Raw genomic sequence first — 20,607 nt, forward strand, 5'->3', positions numbered from 1 at the left:
ATTACACCGTTCAAAGTGAAACAAACGAATCCTCTTAAATATATTTTAATTAACAATCTTGAATACAAATCCATTAATAAACTATAGTATTGTTTCTTAAATTTAAAACCTCTGAGTCACAAACAGATGCATATGTGTTTTACGGGTGGACAGATGAGGTTTAGCGTCCCCAAATCTGTACATTGAAGTGATATCCTCTTCGTGCTGAGTTTCTGAACTGGAGAGTGACGAAAGTTGAACCGACCCCGCCCCCGACAAGGCGGACAGTCGCGAACTGGGACACCCCTACTTCCCGGGCTCGGACGGCCCTGACGCGTCTACCGGCGGGCGCCGTGTACCTCACGTTGACAGCCTGCGAGCTGGCTGTCGCAGCACGAGTCACAACGAAGCTGAAACATATCATTTCATATTATATACTAGTTTTTGGAATCTAGGAATCCTTAATAAATTATTATAATGTAACCCTAGGTGTAAAAACAATTACTTAAAATATTCTTTACATCGCGTGCTCCGCGAAAACTATTAATGATAGAATAAAATAATGTACTACGACTTTGTAGAACACATTATTATTTACAAAAAGTGTCGCGACAGCATATGTCTAACTATTATAGTTATGCCGCAATAAGTGTTCTTACGTCAAATATCGTTGAAATTTTTGTTTAAAGACCCGAGCGGAGCCGAAGCGGACCCCTAGTATTAAATATGTGTATATATTATGGCTCTAAACTCGTCTCGACACTGGGAATTTGCAAATTATTCCAAAAAAACTCACCTCCGTAACAGTCTATCATTTGGAGCAATACTGCCTATTGCCAAACCGTTTGCTCTGCTAGTAGAGCTGGGGTCAGCCACTTCATCAGTTGACACGGCGACGACTGCGGTCAACACGAACAGAAGAGCGAACTTCATCTGTGAATGAACGAGCGAAAAGGAATTGAGATAGTAATAAACAATATTTTAGATATTGTATGTTTAGATTGATATATACTTCAAATTTGTTGTGGGCACATTGCAAGTGCTAAACGGTAAAAGTGGTAGTAGTAAAAATATGAAAATAAAAATTCTCACCTTGTAGCAAAGAAGTGAACTGAAATTCAGATTGAAAAGTCAGTTATGATACCTATTCGATTTTCAGTGCGTTTATTTATACTCCACAACATAGATAAGATATATTATTTTGTGAATCAAAAACGGTATTATAAATAAAGATTACCGGACTACTGCACTTACAATATGTAACGATACGTTTAGTATCAAGGAAGTTCTAGAATTGGGACTAAGCCATATTTTTATGGTGATTATCAAAAGTAATAAAGAAAGGCTTGTGAAGAGTATTAAACGGTAGGCAGCGGCTTGGCTCTGCCCCTGGCATTGCTGACGTCCATGAGCGACGGAAACCACTTACCATCAGGTGGTGGTGGTGGGTAGGTACCACCACCCTACCTATTTCTGCCGTGAAGCAGTAATGCATTTCGGTTTGATGAGTGACGCAGCCGTTGTACTATACTGAGACCTTAGAACTCATATCTCAAGGTAAGTGGCGGCATTTACGTTGTAGATGTCTATGAGTTCCGGTGACCACTTGATATCAGTTGGGCCGTGAGCTCGTACACCCACATATACAATAATTTAAAAAAAAACACGTAAAGAGTAGCTTGACATAATGTACGTCAAAAATACATTCGAGGTAAAAATTAATTTTCAATATGTTCTACATAATAATCAGATATAGATATTAGTGACAGTAAGCGATTTTTATGTAAATCGTCGTTGTTTTGGTTATCGCGCGGGAAGTCCCTTGAGAATATATTCTCCCACTATTGGGACGGTGGTGTGGGTCACTACTGACCGCTCTACGCTGTTTCTTTGAGGTGGCCTTGTATGCCAGGAGTATCCGGGATAAAGTATGCTACCGCTTATCTTTAGCTCCACACGGGAGCCTATCGAAATCAGAGCGCCCCACCCCTGTCCACAGACAAGAGAAAAATGCGCTATCGCTGCGAGAATTTCCGGAACGGTAGCGAAGATACCTCATTGTTCCCGTTTTCAGTATTTTGAGGTTAAACAATAATATTCATTAAATAGAAACAGAAGTGAACAACATTATGATTTGGTCCAATGGGTCCTATATTAAATGTAATCGTGGGAATAGAATAGACACTGGAAGTCAAAGATATAATACTATATACCTAGTCTTGCCTTAAATACTGTACTGTATAAAAATAAAAAAAATCTATTGCAAATTATTAATATATTTATTACTTTTACAGTGTGTTAGTTTAATACATAAATATAAAACAATTTAAAGTATAAAAAGTTTATTCGAAGTGGTCTCTCCATTGGCTGCAATACAGTCCTTTAAACGTTGAGGCCAGTTATCAATAGAAGCACGCACTCTTTCCATGGGAAAATTTTTCACTGCCAATCGTACGGATTGTTTTAGGGACTCCAAATTATCATGGCGTTTAGAGCAAGCCGTAATCTCTAAAACTGACCATAAATCATAATCCAGCGGATTAAGATCGGGACTAGACGACGGCCAGTGTTCAGCTCTGATGAAGTCCGAAACGTTCGTTTCCAACCAAGACTGCGTAGACCGAGCTTTATGACCCGCCGCCGAGTCTTGCTGGAAGGACCGTTCTTGATTATTGAACATGGTGTTGTTAAGGGGCTTCACTACCTTCTCAAGAATGGTATCTTGATACAATTGTGCCGATGTTTTGATACCTTTTTCACAAAAGTGTGGCTCAGTCACTCCTTCATAGCTAATACCCCACCAAACCATCACTGAAGTCGGATAGTGCCCACGTTGCACTCTGTGAACTAATTGGGAAGCTTCCTTAGAGCTTTGAGCATCAATACGGTCATTTTGTTTGTTAAAATGTTGCTCAATTGTAAAAAAATTCTCATCCGTAAACAAAATTTTTCTATGAGCTCCCTTTGCGTACCGCTTCAGTAGTTGTTTCGATTTTACCACCCTATTCTCTTTTAAATTATCAGTTAAGAAATGACCAGTACGTCTTTTATAGGCTGCAAGTCCTAAGTCATCTTTTAAAATACGCGACATGGTTCTAGGTGCTATCTTCATCTCCCGAGATAAAATCTTTTGCTTTCGGATAGGATTTCTTCGAATTCTTTCCCTTACTGCTTTGACCACCTTTTTCGTACGAACACTACGTGGACGGCCAGATCTTTTTCTGTCACAAACAGAGGAGGTCTCATTGCACCTATTAATAGCCCGGTACACAAACATTTTACTAATACCAAGCGTATGGAGAGTTTTAAAAATTGCATTTGGCTCCATACCTACTTTGTGTAATGCAATCACAGCGATTCGGTTCTCTTTATCACCCCACTCTATTTTAATATCGCAAAATATTGTACAATGTATTGACGCCAAAATAAGAAAACCCAATGAGCAATCATATAAAAATGACAGATTCCAAATTCAAATGTAATATTTTGTTTATTTTTAATTGTAACAGTATTTATGGCCAGACTAAGTATTTTATAAAGTCTTATGGGATAATCTGGAGGAGGCAATAACTCTCACAAACTCAGAGACTCGTAGTTGATTGATGTAGTTAGTGAATTGACCTTTTAACACCCGATGCTTATTTCAAATTAAAAATATGTTTTTGTTTATTAACCGACTTTCAAAACGGAGGTAATGCCCAGTGGTCTTTTTAATTTTATTATTATAGAGTACCGGTATCTGTACGCTGAAAAAAAGATAATTTTTTATAATCCAAAAAGACCCTGGGTATGAAATTAAACGGTAATGTCAGGAGAGAGCATAATAAAAAGACTTAGATCGACTGTGAAAGAGGATACCTATGCAAGGCAAGGGAGGGGGCGCAGAGATGACGTATGACAGGCCTAAATGGAAAAAGACGCATGCTGTGCTGACACAGTACGGTGGAACTATCCCACAATAGCTAGTCCAGGAGCTCCATCGGCAACACTTCACCATCAGATAGGCTAGTGTGCAAGGAAGCTACGTTGTGGAGCAGCTTGTGGTATCAACCTGCTTGTACATAGCACGAGCTACCTGTCCGTCAGTAGCTGGAATTGTCCCTTAGACTACCAGCGAATAGGTACTGGTGGTGGTAGGGCCTCTTGTGTGTCCACCCGGGTCCACCCTGCCTATTTCCGCCGTGAAGCAGTAATACGTTTCGGTTCGAAGGGTGGGGCAGCCGTTGTAACTATACTGACACCTTAGAACTTATATCTCAAGGTGGGTGGCGCATTTACGTTGTGGATGTCTATGGGCTCCAGTAACCAACCACTTAACACCAGGCGGGCTGTGAGCTCGTCCAAAAAAAGATAGGGAATAAAAACGGGCTGGCCTTTGGATCAATCAAATCAAATCAAATTTTTTTTATTCAACATAAATGAAAGTACATACTTGTTGAACGTCAAAAGAACTACCGCCAATTCACAAGAACCAGCCTCCGTCCTGAGAAGAATTGGCAAGAAACTCAGCGGGCATGTCTTTTTTTTTTTAATATTAGTTTTTTTTTTAATATCACATTTTTTTTTAATATTCATTTTTACAATCCTTCGGGCGTCTCCATTAGGGTAAACACTGCGAAACCCCAACTGTTCGGGTCTGAGAACGATATACGGCGACATCCTTCTCAGCAAGCAGCAGCCATTCAAACAACATGCTCACGTGCGACAGCAGGGTCATCGGACGATAACTGAAGGTCCCTCCATCTATTCCTGCCGGGCTTAGGCAGGGCTATCACTTTGCCCGATTTCCAGTTTCAGCTACAACGTCATGCTCAAGATAGGGCTTAAATTTTGATTGTTTTTTGTTTGTATGAACGAGTCTAAGCGTCAGGTTTTGAAGTCGTCGTATCTTATAGATAAGACGTCCATTGCAATCGTATCCTAGCGATGCACCGGTGTTAGAATCCCGCAGACGGGTATCAATTTTTCTAAGAAAATACGTACTTAACAAATGTTCACGATTGATTTCCACGGTGAAGGAATAACATCGTGTAATAAAAATGAAACCCGCAAAATTATAATTTGCGTAATTAGTGGTGGTAGGACGTCTTGTGAGTTGCACCACCACATTTTGGCTATTTCTGCCGTGAAGCAGTAATGCGTTTCGGTTTGAAGGGTGGGGCAGCGGTTGTACTATACTGAGACCTTAGAACTCTTATAGCAAGGTAGGTGGCGACATTTACGTTGTAGATGTCTTTGGGCTCCGATGACCACTTAATATCAGTTGGGCCGTGAGCTCGTACACCCACCTATACAACAATTTAAAAAAAACTACGTCAAGAGCAGGTTGACATCATGTACGTCAAAAATACTTTCGAGGTAAAATTAATTTTCAATATGATCTACATAATAATCAGATATAGATATTATTGACATTACAAGATTTTTATGTATATCGTCGTTTTGATTGTCGCGCGGGAAGTCCATTGAGAATATAGTCTCCCACTATTGGGACGGTGGTGTGGGTCACTACTGGCCACTCTACGCCGTTTCTTCGAGGGCGCACGGGTAGGTACCACCTCCCTGCCTATTTCTGCCGTGAAGCAGTAATGCGTTTCTGTTTGAAGAGTGAACTTACATCTAAAGGCGGGTCGCGCATTTACGTTGTAGAAGATATCTATGGGCTCCAGTAACCACTTAACACTATCTAAGATATAAAAAAATAAAATAAAAAAAGGTTCGAAACCGAAGCTAATCAGTACGCGCCCAAATTGTTTATAGCTTAAACATCAATTATCTTTACTCTTAAATATGCTGGTGGCATTAAGACCCACACAGTGATTTTTAGAGACCTTCTTAACTTCTGCCGTTAAGCGCCCCGTCTGTTCCGTCTTGAAGAGTAAAGCAGCCGTATTAAGCTTTGAGGAATAAACTTGCAGTAAGCAATCCCTATATGTTTTTTTAGTTCTCTAAATAAATTAATTAAACTCACAATTTTATCGCATTCTACAATTCATATGATATAAAGCCGGTCACTAGATTTACCTGCGTGCAAGTGTAGGTGTACTTGAACCATTGCGAAGGAGATCTGTGTACGCCATTAGCACAAACTCTATGCAACCTAGCCCACTGAGTTTCTCGCCGGATCTTCTCAGTGGGTCGCGTTTCCGATCCGGTGGTAGATTCTGCGAAGCACTGCTCTTGCTAGGGTCAGTGTTAGCAACTCTACGGTTTGAGCCCCGCGAGCTCACCTACAAACGTTAGGGCGATGCTGAAATAGCCTCTCAAGGCTATCAGCATAGGAAGGAGAAAAAAAACCTTCCAATCGTGTTTCAGAAACGGATAGCGATATTACCTTCTCGATTATATTCTATACATATTACCTATTACATAGGTAATACCGTAATAATACATAATGCTAAGCCGTAAGAGTAACGCTATATATCGCCGAATAGCCGAACGAATTTCGAAGGATCTAACAGGAAGTACAACGCCATCTATTGTCAGACAACCCACATCGAAAATACTCGATTTGTGAGAAATGCTCTCGACGATTCTACAGATGTCGTATCGACTATAAAAGCGTTGCAGAGATGGCACGCAGTTAGTAATCGGAACTACTCGAAGCGAAACAGCGAACGAATCACCTGAAGCGAAGCGGAAGAAGTTAATTAAGAATTTTAAAGTGTTCTGTGAGTGTTCTAAGTGATAAATACAGTTTTAAGTTGTACTTTGGTGGAACATTTATTTATCCCGAACCCCAGCGCGTAATAATTTATAATACATAGATATTACTTATTAAATAAGTAATACCACTATATTGGACCTGAAAGTTTAATGTTAAGATAAGATTTACGAAGCGTGCTTTCTCTTAGCTCTGGATCCAGTCTTGCGCCGCCTAGAATTTATCAAGACGAAATCCACTTACAACTTTAAAGTCGCCTCGTCTCCAGCATCAGATATTGATGCCCGAATTTTGTTGTTCGCAACTAGTACTCGTACGAAAATAAGTATAGAATTGGGAACGGGTCGTAAGTCCAAAATAAAACTGATTTTCACTATTGTGGTGTTATTGTTCTCATCCCAAATATTTCGGATTATAAAAACATACATACTGAATTATCTTTTACATCTTGCTTACTCGATCGTTTTCGCCATCTTGCTTTTTATTTTTATTGTTGACTACCTTTCTTACCACTTACCTTACGTACTCTTTTCATACGTTTCGTTCTTACCTATCCTACATAATCAAAGTTATCTGTGTCAAAAGTCTTGTGTTCTGTGATGGCTAACGCAAAGACGGGTACCACTATACTATCTATTACGGCCGCATTCCGATTTGAAGACTAGAAACACTATTGGTGATAGGATTAGGTGAGTCCGCACGGGTAGGTACCACCACCCTGCCTATTTCTGCCGTGAAGCAGTATCACGTTTCGGTTTGAAGGGCGGGGCAGCCGTTGTAACTATACTGAGACCTTAGACCTGATATCTCAAGGTGGGTGGCGCATTTACTTCGTAGATGTCTATGGGATCCAGTAACCACTTAACACCAGGTGGGCTGTGAGCTCGTCCACATCTAAGCAATAAAAATAAAAAGAGAAAAACAATCGCTGCACGAAGTCTATGAACTGTCTAGACTACGGCCGAGTTCTCTTAGTAGATCTATTGTTTTGCTAAAACAGACCGACGAAGTCACCTTCTACAACCGCCTTAAATAAGTTTCAAGTGTCTCAAGACAACACTTTACAAACTAGACTAGAGCGAGACTAGACCGCTTAAAATAAAACAAACGAATTCACTTAAATAAATTTTAATTAATAATACAAATAACTTTTTAGACTATAATATTGTTTCTTTAAATTTAAAACCCACTCAGAACCTGACAAACAGAGATACATATGTGTTCGATGGATGGACGGATCACGTGAAAGTTAAATCCTCTGCGCGGTGAGTTTGTGAAGCGTAGAGTGACGAAGTTCCAACCGACCCCGCCTCCGACAACGCGGACCGTCGCGAACAATGTCATCACCTCCTCCTGGGCTCGGACTGCCGCGATGCGCATATGGCCGGGCGCGGTGTACGTCACGTCGACAGGATCCGCGGTAGGCCTCACACCACGGGTCACATAGAAGCTGAAACATATCATTTCGTATTAAAGTCGTCGTGGCCTAAAGGATAAGACGTGCGGTGCATTCGTGTGTAGCGATGCACCGGTGTTCGAATTCCGCAGGCGGGTACCAATTTTTCTAATGAAATACGTACTTAACAAATGTTCACAATTGACTTCCACGGTGAAGGAATAACATCGTGTAATAAAAATCAAACCCGCAAAATTATAAATTGCATAATTACTGATGGGTAAGACTGCTTGTGAGACCGCACGGGTAGGTGCCCACCACCCTTGCTACTTCTGCCGTAAAGCAGTAATGCGTTTGGGTTTGGAGGGCAGAGCAGCCGTTGTAACTATACTTGAGACCTTAGAACTTATATCTCAAGGAGAGTGGCGCATTTACGTTGTAGTTGTCTATGGGCTCCGGTAACCACTTAACACCAGGTGGGCTGTGAGCTCGTCCACTCATCTAGACAATAAAATAAAATAAAAACCTACGCCCCCTAGGCCCGGGAAACTCGTAGGAGGTTCGGTTCGCAGTGCATTGCTACTGTTACCGCTTGTCTTAAGGTGGTCAAGAAGTAGCTCCACACGGAAGCTAATCGAGTCAGACCGCCTCACTCCTGTAGACAGACGAGAGAAAAGTGCGCTATGGCTTCGGGACTTTCCTTAACCGTAGCGAAAATACCTCATTATTCCCGTTTTCAGTATTTTGAGGCTAAAAATTCATATTTATTAAGGTTAAAAAAAAATTCACGCCATAGTAGGAAATAAAACGAAAGTAAACAACATTATAATGCAGTCCAACGGGTCCTATGTTAAATGTAACCGCGGGAAAAGAATCGTTCTCGGGAGTCAAGGATATATGTATGTATACGGACTTATGAGACAATCTGGAAGAGGCATTAACTCTCACAAAATCAGGGATACATGTATGAATTACAAATTAAATTTCATTTTATAAGCTGTTATAGTTTGAAAAGTTTTATCACAATGCACCTCCGTTTATTCGGTCTCTGTCTAATCCCCTTGCACCCCTTGTAGCCCGACATGTATATTATTAATGAATATTTTTGGAACGAAGTTCCTTATGGCATGATGCGGAGGGGTAACGTAAGATTTTTATCAGTAATGCACACAGTATACGACCTAACTTTATACTAACGTACAAATTAGTAATGCACACAGTGTACGACTTAACTTTGCAATAACGTACAAAAAATAACATATTTTTTTATCATTCATTGACCACAATCTGAGAGCGTTCTTTTGCGCAATACTCTTATGCAAACAACCGCGAATGAAATGTATCACAATAAATTCGCACGTTACCGAATGACCGTGGGTTGTTGCGAAACCTCCAGTTTCATTTTCTTTATACCTCGAATAGAACCTAAAATTAAATTTTTTTTGATAAGGAACTTCGTTCCTATCCGGTGTCCCACGACACTACACATCTTTTTTTCTTCATCTAAATCTGAGAACGATATACGGCGACATCCTTCTCAGCAAGCAGCGGCCATTCGAAAAACTAGCCCACGTACGATAGCAGGGTCATCGGACGATAACTGCCGGCTACCGTCGAACCTCTTTTTTTCCTACCTATGTTGATAGCCTTGAGTGGCTATTTCAGCTTCGCCATAACATGTAACTAACACTGACCCTAGCAAGAGTAGTGCTTCGCAGAATCTACCACCGGATCGAAACTCAGTGGGCACGCCTAACCTTGCCGGTCTTAAGCAGGGCTGATGCTTTGCCCAATTTCCGGGTTCAACTTGTCACGCTCAAAATAAGGCTTATATTTTGATTATTTTTTGTTTGTATGGACGAGTCTACGCATTAGGGTTTTTGATTGCGAGTGCAAAGGGCCGTGATGTGAACGCCCAAGCGCTTGACGTATCGAGGGCGCGCGTGACAATTACGGTAAGAGTGCCCTGCAGCTGACAATTGTGGCAATGGCTCGGAGTGCCTTTTTTTTGGGGGTTTCTACGGCTATTCCGGAAAGCCAAGAGGTTTTTTTTTATTGCTTACATGGGGGGCGAGCTCACAGTCCACCTAGTGTTAAGTGATTACTGGAGCCCATAGACATCGACGACGTAAATGCGCCACCCACCTTGAGATATAAGTTCTAAGGTCTCAAATATAGTTACAACCGAAATGCATTACTGCTTCACGGCAGAAATAGGCAGGGTGGTGGTACCTACCCGCGCGGATAAGAGGTCCTACCACCAGTGCAGACTGTTCGAATTTGCTTACCTGATATTCTATGGCTCCCGCGTCTTGTGTGCATGCGGTACACGTAGCTTCGAGTAACCCTTGTTCAGGAATGTTGGCCTTAATAAGCTCAGCATCTAACTCCTTGGGGATGCCACGTATGACTGCACGGAGTTCACGCTCTTCCTAGAGTGTATAGGAAGACATGCTCTACCACCACCTTGAGTAAGTCTCAAGTGTCTCAATTCGAGATTGTGCAACTAGACTAGAGCGAGACTAGACCGCTTAAAAGTAAAACAAACGAATCCACTTAAATAAATTTTAATTAATAATACAAATACATTTACAAACTAAAATATTGTTTCTTTAAATTGAAACCCACTCAGAAACTTATAAACATATCGTCTTCTCGCATTAAAACTGTATAATATCAAAACTTACTAATTTTGCAGGAAAGCGTTTTAAAGGTTTAAAATTTGATATTTTTAATATTAATCATCTTTGCAACATTTTTTTTTTTTTTTTTTACCAGTTACATTATCTCTCTTTTATAGTAAGATAAAATTATGTATTAATTTTGTTAATAGTAGTCAAATATAGGTAAACTAAAAAAATAATTAAAACTAAACTACGCTCTTTTGACAGTACTTATGAGAAAAATACTGGTGATTGATACTAAATGATTCCGCATATTAAATCAATTTCGAATATTTTTGGAAATTGTACACTTGCACAATGCGAAAAGACGATATGCTTTCTTTTGGATGGGTGGACAGATCAGCCGAAGCATCCCCAAATCTGTACATTAAAGTTAAATCCTCTGCGCGGTGAGTTTATGAACCGAAGAGTGACGGTGTTCCAGCCGACACCGCCCCCCACAACGCGGACAGTCGCGAACTGTGACGCTCCCACTTGCCGGACTCGGATGGCCCTGATGCGCATACTGTTGGGTGCTGTATACCTCAAGTCGACAATCTGCGAGGTAGCTGTCACACCACGGGTGACGGAGAAGCTGAAATATATGATTACATCTATACTATCTTCTATACTTAAATATATAAAAATGAATTGCTGTTCGTTAGTCTCGCTAAAACTCGAGAACGGCTGGACCGATTTGGCTAATTTTGGTCTTGAATTATTTGTGGAAGTCCAGAGAAGGTTTAAAAGGTAGATAAATATGAAAATTCTCGGAATTAAATATAATAAAATTAACAATTTTGTTTTTCCTTCGATGTGTCCCCCGTCGGACGAATTCCTTTTGTTTGTTTTAATTTTATTTTATACAAAAGCTTAGGTCTTTTATTTATCGATTGAGGTACTACGAAGTCTGCCGGGTCAACTAGTAATATTATAAAGAGGAAAGATTTGTTTGTTTATTTGTATTGAATAGGCTCCGAAACTACTGAACCGATTTGAAAAATTATTTAACTGTTTGGAAGCTACACTATTCCCGAGTGACATCGTCAATAATATTTTTTGAAAAAAAATTAGGGTTCCTTACTAAAACTCCAATAATGTAACCCTAGGTGTAAAAAAATTACTTAAAATATCCTTTATATCGCATGCCCTGCGAAAACTGTTGATGTTAAAATAAAATAATGTATTACGACTTTGTAGAACACATTATTATTTACAAAAAATGTCGCGACAGCATAACTATTATAGTTGTGGCGCAATAAGTGTTCTTTTATTTAAAAAATAAAACAACGTCAAATATCGTTGAATTTTTTATTAAGGACCCGAGCGGAGCCGGAGCGGGCCGCTAGTATTAAATATATGTAATGGTAGTAGGTCTTACTGGTGATAGGACCTCTTGTGAGTCCGTGCGGGTAGGTACCACCGCCCTGCCTATTTCAGCCGTGAAGCAGTAATGCGTTTCGGTTTGTAGGGCGGGGCAGCCGTTGTAACTATACTGAGATCTTAGAACTGATATCTCAAGGTGTGTGGCGTATTTACGTCGTAGATGTCTATGGGCTCCAGTAACCACTTAACACCAGGTGTGCTGTAAGCTCGTCTACCCATCAAAGCAATAAAAAAAAGCAGTTATTTTACGATATCAAGTAATGATGGTCACAATCACGTCCCTACTCCGGTAATTTGTAAATTATTCCAAAGAACTCACCTACGTAACAGTCTATCATTTGAAGCAATAGTTCCAATGCTCAAGACGAGAGCTCTGTTAGTGGAACTGGGGTCAGCCACTTCATTAGTTGACACCGCGACGACCGCGGTCAATACGAACAAAAGAGCGAACTTCATCTGTGAATGAACAAAGGAAAATCCAAAAATAGATACATACGATTGGAGGATGTGGAGGTGCGCTCTATTTTAAATATAGGTAGGTGCTTAAAAAAAAATAGTTTTAAAAACTAACAAAATAGGTACGCTTTTATAGAAAATCCAACTAAAAAATACAAAAATAAGTTTTAATAAATTTGAATTAAAAATAGTGTAAGAAAAAATGATTTTATTGTAAACAAAGCGTGAAGTGCATGGTATCAGTAGTTATAAATATTTTATGAACAGATATGAGTAGAGGGGTTATTTTGATAATATCCTGAAAAGCACCCCACGCTTTTTATACAATAAAATCATTTTTTCTTACACTATTTTTAATTCAAATTTATTAAAATCTATTTTCTATTTCTTAGTTGGATTTTCTATAAAAGCGTATTTTGTTTGTTTTTTTTAACAATTATTTATTTTTTATTTTTTAGTTGAATTTCAATTTTTTCAATCTTTTTTTTAATATTAACTTGTCATCGGTCCTTATTAAGTATACCAAATTTCGAGTTAATCCGACGTTTTGAAGGGAGACAATATCATGTTCAAAGATTCCTTTACAAACATACACATACGTCTGAAGCTAATAAAACCGTATTAAAAATAATAATATAATAATTCTCACCTTGCAGAATAGAAGTGAATTGAAATTCAGATTGAAAAGTCAGTTGTGATACCTATTCGACTTTCGGTACCTTTATTTATACTCAACAACATAGATAAGATATATTATGTCGTGGATAATCGAATCAAAAGTAGTAAAATAAAAATGGATTACTGGACTACTGTAATTACATTGTGACAAGCAATATTAATCAAGTAAAATAGTTATGCAAATTAGTTGTGTTTAAAAGTACATGGGAGTCGCTTAGTGCAGTAGGGCCTTAAAAATATCCTTGGGCCCACGGTCTGCTCCATCTACAGATCATCAAGTCCCACATAACCCTTGCGACCCGGCACAAGAAAAAAAACAAACTCAATTCAACTTGTTACTTTTCTAAAATATAAATAGGAGTTTTTGCTTTAAAATTATAACGTCGTTATCTCGATTTCACAAACTATAGGTATTTTCAATCATTATGTCCAACTGTGTCCACAAACACATCTCACTCTACAAAGCTAACTTGAACATAAACAGAAGACAGGAACCTGACATTGTGTACGTTAAATATGCTTTCAACATAAAAAAATATTCATAAGGATATCTACTTAAAAATCTTGCATTGATAATATTTTGGTGTATTTTTTTTTACGTGGACATGCGGGAAATCCCTTGAAAAAAAATCCCCTCCTCGCTTCTTTGGTGTAAAGGTCTTCCCATAACAATTATGTGGCATTTCTTTAAGTGCTTCGCCGAAGCTTTTTTATTTATTTATTTTTGCATAGGTGGGAGGACAAGCTCACAGCTCACCTGGTGTTATGTGGTTACCGGAGCCCATAGACATCTACAACGTAAATGCAGCCACCCACCTTAAAACATGAGTTCTAAGGTCTCAGTATAATTACAACGGCTGCCCCATCCTTCAAACCGAAACGCATTACTGCTTCACGGCAGAAACAGGCAGGGCGGTGGTACCTACACGTGCGGATTCAACAAAGGTTCTACCACCAGTAATTACGCAAATTATAATTTTGGAGGTTTGATTTTTATTACACAATGTTATTCCTTTACCGTGGAAGTCAATCGTGAACATTTGTTAAGTACGTATTTCATTACAAAAATTGGTACCCACCTGGGATTCGAACACCGGTGCATCGCTACATACGAACGCACCGGACGTCTTATCCTTTAGGCCACGACGAGTAGAAGCTTTCCTTTGGTGAAGGGAATTCTTGGAATACAATTTCGTATGCTGGGTGTTCATATGTTAAAGTGACAGTGGGTAGGGCACATTGCTCATAGAAGAGAGATCCGCTGTGGCCGAGTTCTCTAGTGTCGACCGCATACCGGAAGACAGCGCTAGTAGGCCTCTCACAAAACGGACCGACGACCTATTGAGGTTTGCGGGAATCCGCTGGAGGCAGACAACGTAAGACCGGTCTTTGTGGCGAAGCTTGGTGGAGGTCTATGTTCACCAGTGGACGTCTGTGGCTAAAAGATAGATAGAGTTTTCATAGAACCTCGAGGATTATTCACTTTCGGTATCCAAATGCATGAGGTTTCGGGTTCAGGTACCATATTGTTACAATAGAAAATAATAAATAAGGCAATTGAGGATACCAACTTGTTAAATGAACTCAGATGTCGTGTTAAATTCGGCGAATCCGATGTGCACATTGACTTGTGTTTTGTGCTAGCTTTAGAACGTAATAGCATCCTACTGATGTCGGTAATTCGAGAGGGGAACAAACAGATCCATCAAGACACCAAGTTTATACCAAGAAAATCGGTTGTCTGTAAAGTCGGCTTACTGACGATAGTTGAACGTGACAACGTCATAAGAAAATACTGATGGAATGGTTTAATTTTTCAAAAGAAAATTTTAATGCCCCCATATATCTCAAAGAACGTTTCGAGTTCCTACGTGATACGCATAATTTTTCCCTGAGATCATCAGATAGCCTGAGACTGAAAATGCCGGCGCATTCATCATCATTCTTTGATCATTCATTCACCGTCCAGGCGGTTCGATTGTATTGTACGGCTTTGGAGCCGTTCAGAAAACGTTTGTAACATACCGTCACACAGAGCGTCAGCGCTAAGAGCGCTATAGCGCTATAGCAGTGACGGTATGTTACCACAGTATTACAACACATCACGGCGTCATAGCGCGGCGTTAGTTTAGCGCTCTGACTTTAAAAGTAAACCGATACATATTCGACTTAGAGTAACGTAATAGGGTACAGGTACTACCATTCTGCCTATTTCTACCGCATAGTACCGTCATACGCCACGTTTTCTGAACGGCTCCAAAGCCGTACAATACAATTGAGACTTATTCTCATGCCTCAAAATGATTCACGGCAATAACTTTATTTTGCTAATGAGCTCTCGCGTACCATCAGTTCCTTTGCCTTTTCCCAATTAGCTCTCTAGCTCTTGATCAAGCTGAACACTGTTTGTCTAAAGATTGTCTTGTGCGAAGGTGATATTTGAAGGTATTCAGAACGATGCTTGGGTTGGTCCGCGACATTCTAATTACGGCAGCAACGATTTTCAAAGGACCGGCCGGAAAATAAATTTGCTGTTCATAATAAACAGTAGAGACATAGAAGTTTTTGAACACTTTTTAACACACCGTTAAAATTATATCCATAATAATATCATCAACCGGACTCATTCCAAAATCATTACACACATCGCTCTTAGAACTTGATCTTAATAAATATTCATACATCGCTTTAAAAAAATCTGTAATAATCGACACCTGTTCCATAGTGCGACGAATCCTTACACCCACTACTCAAACCCCTACAACACTAAACAATGAACCAACTCACTTGGCGTAAGCCCGTGCTAGGATCGCTTTTTTTTAAGCTATTGCATAGATTTTATCGCGGGCCTTGAACGCGGCTTGAGAACGGAATCATGAAATTCCGTAACGAAAAAAACCTTCCACCCCTCACTACGCCTACTATGTAGCTCGCGTTCAACATATTCACACGTTGCGCTTGTGTAGTGTTTAAAAGTAAGAAGTCTAAACACCGATTTATGTTTTTTTTTTTAATTCCTACCTAATCTGATAGCCTTGAGAGGCTATATCAGCGACGCCTTAACTAGTAATGACGTTGCTAACACGAACCCTAGCAAGAGCCGTGCTTCGCAGAATCTACCACCGGATCGGAAACGCGACCCACTGAGAAGATCCGGCGAGAAACTCAGTGGGCTGTGTCTGAGGGTTAGGATCGCATTTGTAGCGTGCAACACTCGGTCACACTCGGACGTCATCGGATGCGATCGGAGTTCCCGAACGCGCAGGTGTCCCGTGACGTCATGCTACGAGATTCGCGCGCGCGTCGATTTAAGTTGAATGTAAAACGTAATTTTAGTTTTAATTTCGACGCTTGAAAGGCAAACATGACTAAGCGACAATGCCTGAACTTTACAGTAGACTAATTTAAAGTTGAAATACCTGAAAACAGATTCTATTTTAACGAATCTAGCTGTAGAATTGAAATTATTTTAATAGACCTAGAAATATTTTTTTTTTGCGCATCTTTTTTTTTTTTTTTTTTTTTCCTACCTAAGCTGATAGCCCTAGCGGCTATATCAGCGTAACCCTAACTTTAGTAGGTGAGCTCACGGGGCTCAAACCTGACGATGTTGCTAACACGAACCCTAGCAAGAGCCGTGCTTCGCAGAATCTACCACCGGGTTTGCGCATCAAGTACGGTTATTGCCTACCATTTATGTACAAAGCAGTTATTGTCGCTTAGTCACGTTTGCCTTTCAAGCGTCGATTTGTATTTTGTAGTGCCTAGCGTTGTTTACTCTTTTTAGTTTATATTATAACATTGTACACATTAAAGATATTGTGGAAATGGTGTGTTTGACTTTTATATTTATGTCCGGAGTAAAATATCCCGCGAATACGAACAATAGATAACAAACCAGACATTTACCAGCATTAGCTGACAAAAAAATATATATATCCATAACCCATAATAATAATTAAATGTGATTTCTATTACCACCAGCTGATGTCGTTTTGTATGGATCCCTTGTCACCACCGCCGCGAACTCCGTGAGGTGCACTGAACACGTAACAACTAAATTTTTTGCCACATTCCTTACTTCACGTCAATGTCGGGGAGTTCCCTCAATAAATCCGAAAAAAAAATACATTCCAAAGATAATTCTTTAATAAAAATTATCTTCAAGATAACGAACACTGATTTCTATGAATGCATGCATTAAAATAAGGTCGCATATTTTTTTTTTTTTTTTGAATAATTTAACACGGAGTTCGTTTTGAAATTATTATTATTATATCAGATGGTTAGACGAGCTAGTCGCGCTTGATGCTAAGCCATGGATTATTTCCGGTTTCAGAACGTTCGTATCATTAAAGGCTTCGTCAAACGTTAGCGCGCGTCAGAGCGCTACGCTATGACGCCGAGATGTGTTGTACTACTATGGTAACATACCGTCAAACAGAGCGCCAGCGCTATAGCGCTCATAGCGCTGGCGCTCTGTTTGACGGTATATTACCGTAGTAGTACAATACACCTCGGCGTCATAGCGCGGCGTTAGTTTAGCGCTCTGACGCGCGCTAAGTACGCGTTCTGTTTGACGAAGGCTTAAAACTGTAGGGTTGGTATTCAGGGATATAGGTATAGGTATAGGTATAGGAGACTACTGAATAAAAGCGGTAGTAATAGACAGTGTCGGTTGAAATGGGGTAATCCTTTTGATAAACTACCTGCTACTGGACTCTTATCAGTTGGCACCGATCAAGTTAATGATCAATTCAACAAAATATTTAGTTAAAACATATAAATAATAATTTAAAAAAACAAAAAAAATACGTTTTTATAGAAAATCCAACTAAAAAATAGAAAATAAATTTGAATAAATTTGAAAAAATGATTTTATTGTAAAAATAGCGTGGGGTGCATGGTATCAGTAGCTATAAATATTTTATGAACAGATATGAGTAGAAGGGTTATTTTGATAATAGCGGTAGGCAGCGGCTTGGCTCTGCCCTTGGCATTGCTGAAGTCCATGGGCGACGGTAACCACTCACCATCAGGTGGGCCGTATGCTCGTCTGCCTACAAAGGCAATAAAAAAAAAAAAACCTGAAAAGCATCCCACGCTTATTTTGTTAGTTTTTTTAAACTATTATTTATTTTTAATTTTTTAGTTGAATTCCAACATTTCTTTTTCCAATTTTTTTTGAATTGTCATCGGTCTTTAATAAGTATGCCACATTTCGAGTTAATCCAACGTTTTGAAGGGGGTCAAAATCATGTTCAAAGATTCCGTTACATACTAACATACATACGTCTGAAGCTAATAAAATCATCTTAAAAAGAGAGATCGTTACTGGTCTTCGTAGTCTTAAGAGATTATATCGAGCAATGTAATATAGAATACGGGGAAGGCTTACAACCGGACGCGCTGCCCACCTCAAGGACGCCTGGCGAGCGGAGCCGTCAAGGCGATATTCGACAACCCTGTGTCGCTCGTCACGGTACGAAAGCTCGCCAGGCCGCTCCTGCCAGTGCCGCTGGTATTCCGGAATACCCAGACCAGACCAAGCTCTAGCTTTTTTTTTCGGCAAGGGACCGTACCTTAGGTGAGGTTTTCGCGCCTTGGGGGCACGCCGGGTATATGGGTCTTTTTTATTGCTTAGATGGGTGAACGAGCTCACAGCCCATCTGGTGTTAAGTGGTTACTGGAGCCCATAGACATTTACAACGTAAAGGCGCCACCCACCTTGAGATATAAGTTCTAAAGTCTCAGTATAGTTACAGCAGTTGCCCCACCCTTCAAGCCGAAACGCATTACTGATTCACGGCAGAAATAGGCGGGGTGGTGGTACCTACCCGTGCGGACTCACAAGATGTGACCTACCACCAGTGAACAGGTCTTGGCGGTCTGTAAATGTTGGGTGCGGCTGAGGACCCAAAAAAAGCCTGTCACGATCCCGTGATACACTGCTAACCTGATACTCTTCTACAGCAGTTCCGTATTTTTTCTGATGGTCTTGAGAGATCATATCAGCGTAACCGGGCGAGTACGTGAGCTCACGGGGCTCCAGCCTGACGTTGTTGCTAACACGATCCCTAGCAAAAGCCGTTCTTCGCAGACTCTACTACCAGATCGGATACGCGGCCCGCTGAGAAGATCCGGCGAGAAACTCAGTGGGCTGTGTCTGTGGGTTAATTTACTCGTCGAACCCTTCATCCACGAGAACGATGATCGTTCCGTAGATCTGCTGTCATGCAGCGCGCTAGACTGCTGGTAGCGCTCCCCGTGACCTCGCCCCCTCAGCTTGTCCTATAGCCCTGTAAGGAATTTCCCTAGACCCAGTCAACAAAATAACGTTTGCTTTTATCACTAATATTTCGATATGATTTCCTTAAAAAATTTTTTTTTATCTATACAGTATTTTTAGCGTACACTATGTCAAGCTATTTAGAAGTACTTTCTAGAAAACGTTTCATCATTTTCGTTTCATTTTCGGGTTGAAGGACTGTATTAATAAATATTCAGATGCATTTCTTGACTACATTAACGACACAGCGCAAGTCAAAGTTTACATATCTGTAAAATAAATAAAAAAACTGACCTCCTACATACAACTCTCAGGGTTTTCTATTTTCAGACAAATGTAATGGAATCCATACGTACTAAGATAGCGTCTCCATAAATAGCCATAGCTAAGCAAACATACCGAAGCTACACTTATTTGTGATTCGTTTGCTAGAATAAAGTTATTTTCTGATCATGACAAATATACTTTTTTTTTTTAAAACAATCACTCCACGTTAACTGCTCCCGTGCTAAGTTCGTAAAGAACTTGTGTTACAGGTACCAGATAACGGAAATAAATGTAAGATTTTTATTATACACATACACATATTTAATATACATCCATAACCCTGGATAAGACATTTACATTTATCATACAAATATCTTCCCTTGGCGGGATTCGAACCCGCGACCCCCTTGAGTAGTGACCATGTCACTTACCACTACGCTAGACGGCCGTTACTGTAACTATTCTGAGACTTTAGAACTTACATCGCAAGGTGGGTGGCGCATTGACGTTGTAGATCTCTATGGGATCAAGTAAGCACTCAACACCAGGTGGGCTTTGAGCTCGTCCACTCACCTAAGCAATAAAAAATAAAAATAAAATGTAACATACCGTCACACAGAGCGTCAGCGCTAAGAGCGCTATAGCGCTATAGCAGTGACGGTATGTTACCACAGTAGTACATCACATCTTGGCTTCATAGCGTAGCGCTCTGACGCGCGCTTTTAAAAAAAAAAAAACAAAAAAAAAAAAAACAAAAAAAAAAAAAACTGTAATTGCGATTTTTGTTTAATACAGAATAGCCAAAGGAAATTAATTAATTCATCTTCTG

General features: G+C 39.9%; 3 protein-coding genes and 1 long non-coding RNA gene across 9 annotated transcripts in view; 1 reads left to right on the plus strand and 3 right to left on the minus strand.

The window, feature by feature from the left end:
- LOC101739587 (calbindin-32) overlaps nt 1-20,607 on the plus strand; it is a 198,297-nt gene that overhangs the window by 115,979 nt on the left and 61,711 nt on the right. The gene's annotated exons all lie outside the window — the stretch shown is intronic.
- On the minus strand, nt 30-1,108 carry LOC100216500 (uncharacterized). The gene is made up of 3 exons (NM_001142753.1): nt 1,072-1,108; nt 776-912; nt 30-389 (listed from the first exon to the last, which is right to left on the minus strand). The coding sequence occupies exons 2-3, from the start codon at nt 910-912 to the stop codon at nt 161-163; spliced, it is 366 nt and encodes a 121-aa protein (NP_001136225.1). The 5' UTR covers nt 1,072-1,108; the 3' UTR covers nt 30-160.
- Nucleotides 30-17,247, minus strand: LOC100301511 (uncharacterized). Of its 3 annotated transcripts, none has more exons than XM_062674149.1 (3): nt 13,194-13,294; nt 776-912; nt 30-389 (listed from the first exon to the last, which is right to left on the minus strand). In XM_062674149.1, the coding sequence occupies exons 2-3, from the start codon at nt 910-912 to the stop codon at nt 161-163; spliced, it is 366 nt and encodes a 121-aa protein (XP_062530133.1). In that variant the 5' UTR covers nt 13,194-13,294; the 3' UTR covers nt 30-160. The 3 variants fall into 3 exon arrangements, with proteins under 3 accessions (XP_062530133.1, XP_012545120.1, NP_001153678.1); XM_012689666.4 differs by lacking the exons at nt 30-389; nt 776-912 and adding exons at nt 10,591-11,297; nt 12,408-12,544 and having other exon boundaries at nt 13,194-14,943; NM_001160206.1 differs by lacking the exons at nt 30-389; nt 776-912; nt 13,194-13,294 and adding exons at nt 10,814-11,297; nt 12,408-12,544; nt 17,201-17,247.
- Nucleotides 7,756-10,438, minus strand: LOC134200775 (uncharacterized). Its single transcript, XR_009975827.1, has 2 exons — nt 9,404-10,438; nt 7,756-8,093 (listed from the first exon to the last, which is right to left on the minus strand). It is a non-coding gene; the product is annotated as an uncharacterized LOC134200775 (long non-coding RNA).

The sequence above is a fragment of the Bombyx mori genome, chromosome 20, assembly GCF_030269925.1.
Source record: "Bombyx mori chromosome 20, ASM3026992v2".
Classification (NCBI taxonomy): Eukaryota; Metazoa; Arthropoda; class Insecta; order Lepidoptera; family Bombycidae; genus Bombyx; species Bombyx mori.

What these genes read in the sequence shown, in the direction of transcription:
- LOC100216500 (NM_001142753.1), bottom strand. Translation starts at nt 912, where the DNA reads ATGAAGTTCGCTCTTCTGTTCGTGTTGACCGCAGTCGTCGCCGTGTCA. An exon ending in AATGATAGACTGTTACGGAG is followed by an intron (nt 390 to 775) that starts GTGAGTTTTTTT and finishes GATATGTTTCAG; the next exon opens with CTTCGTTGTGACTCGTGCTG.
- LOC100301511 (XM_012689666.4), bottom strand. Translation starts at nt 12,544, where the DNA reads ATGAAGTTCGCTCTTTTGTTCGTATTGACCGCGGTCGTCGCGGTGTCA. An exon ending in AATGATAGACTGTTACGTAG is followed by an intron (nt 11,298 to 12,407) that starts GTGAGTTCTTTG and finishes CATATATTTCAG; the next exon opens with CTTCTCCGTCACCCGTGGTG.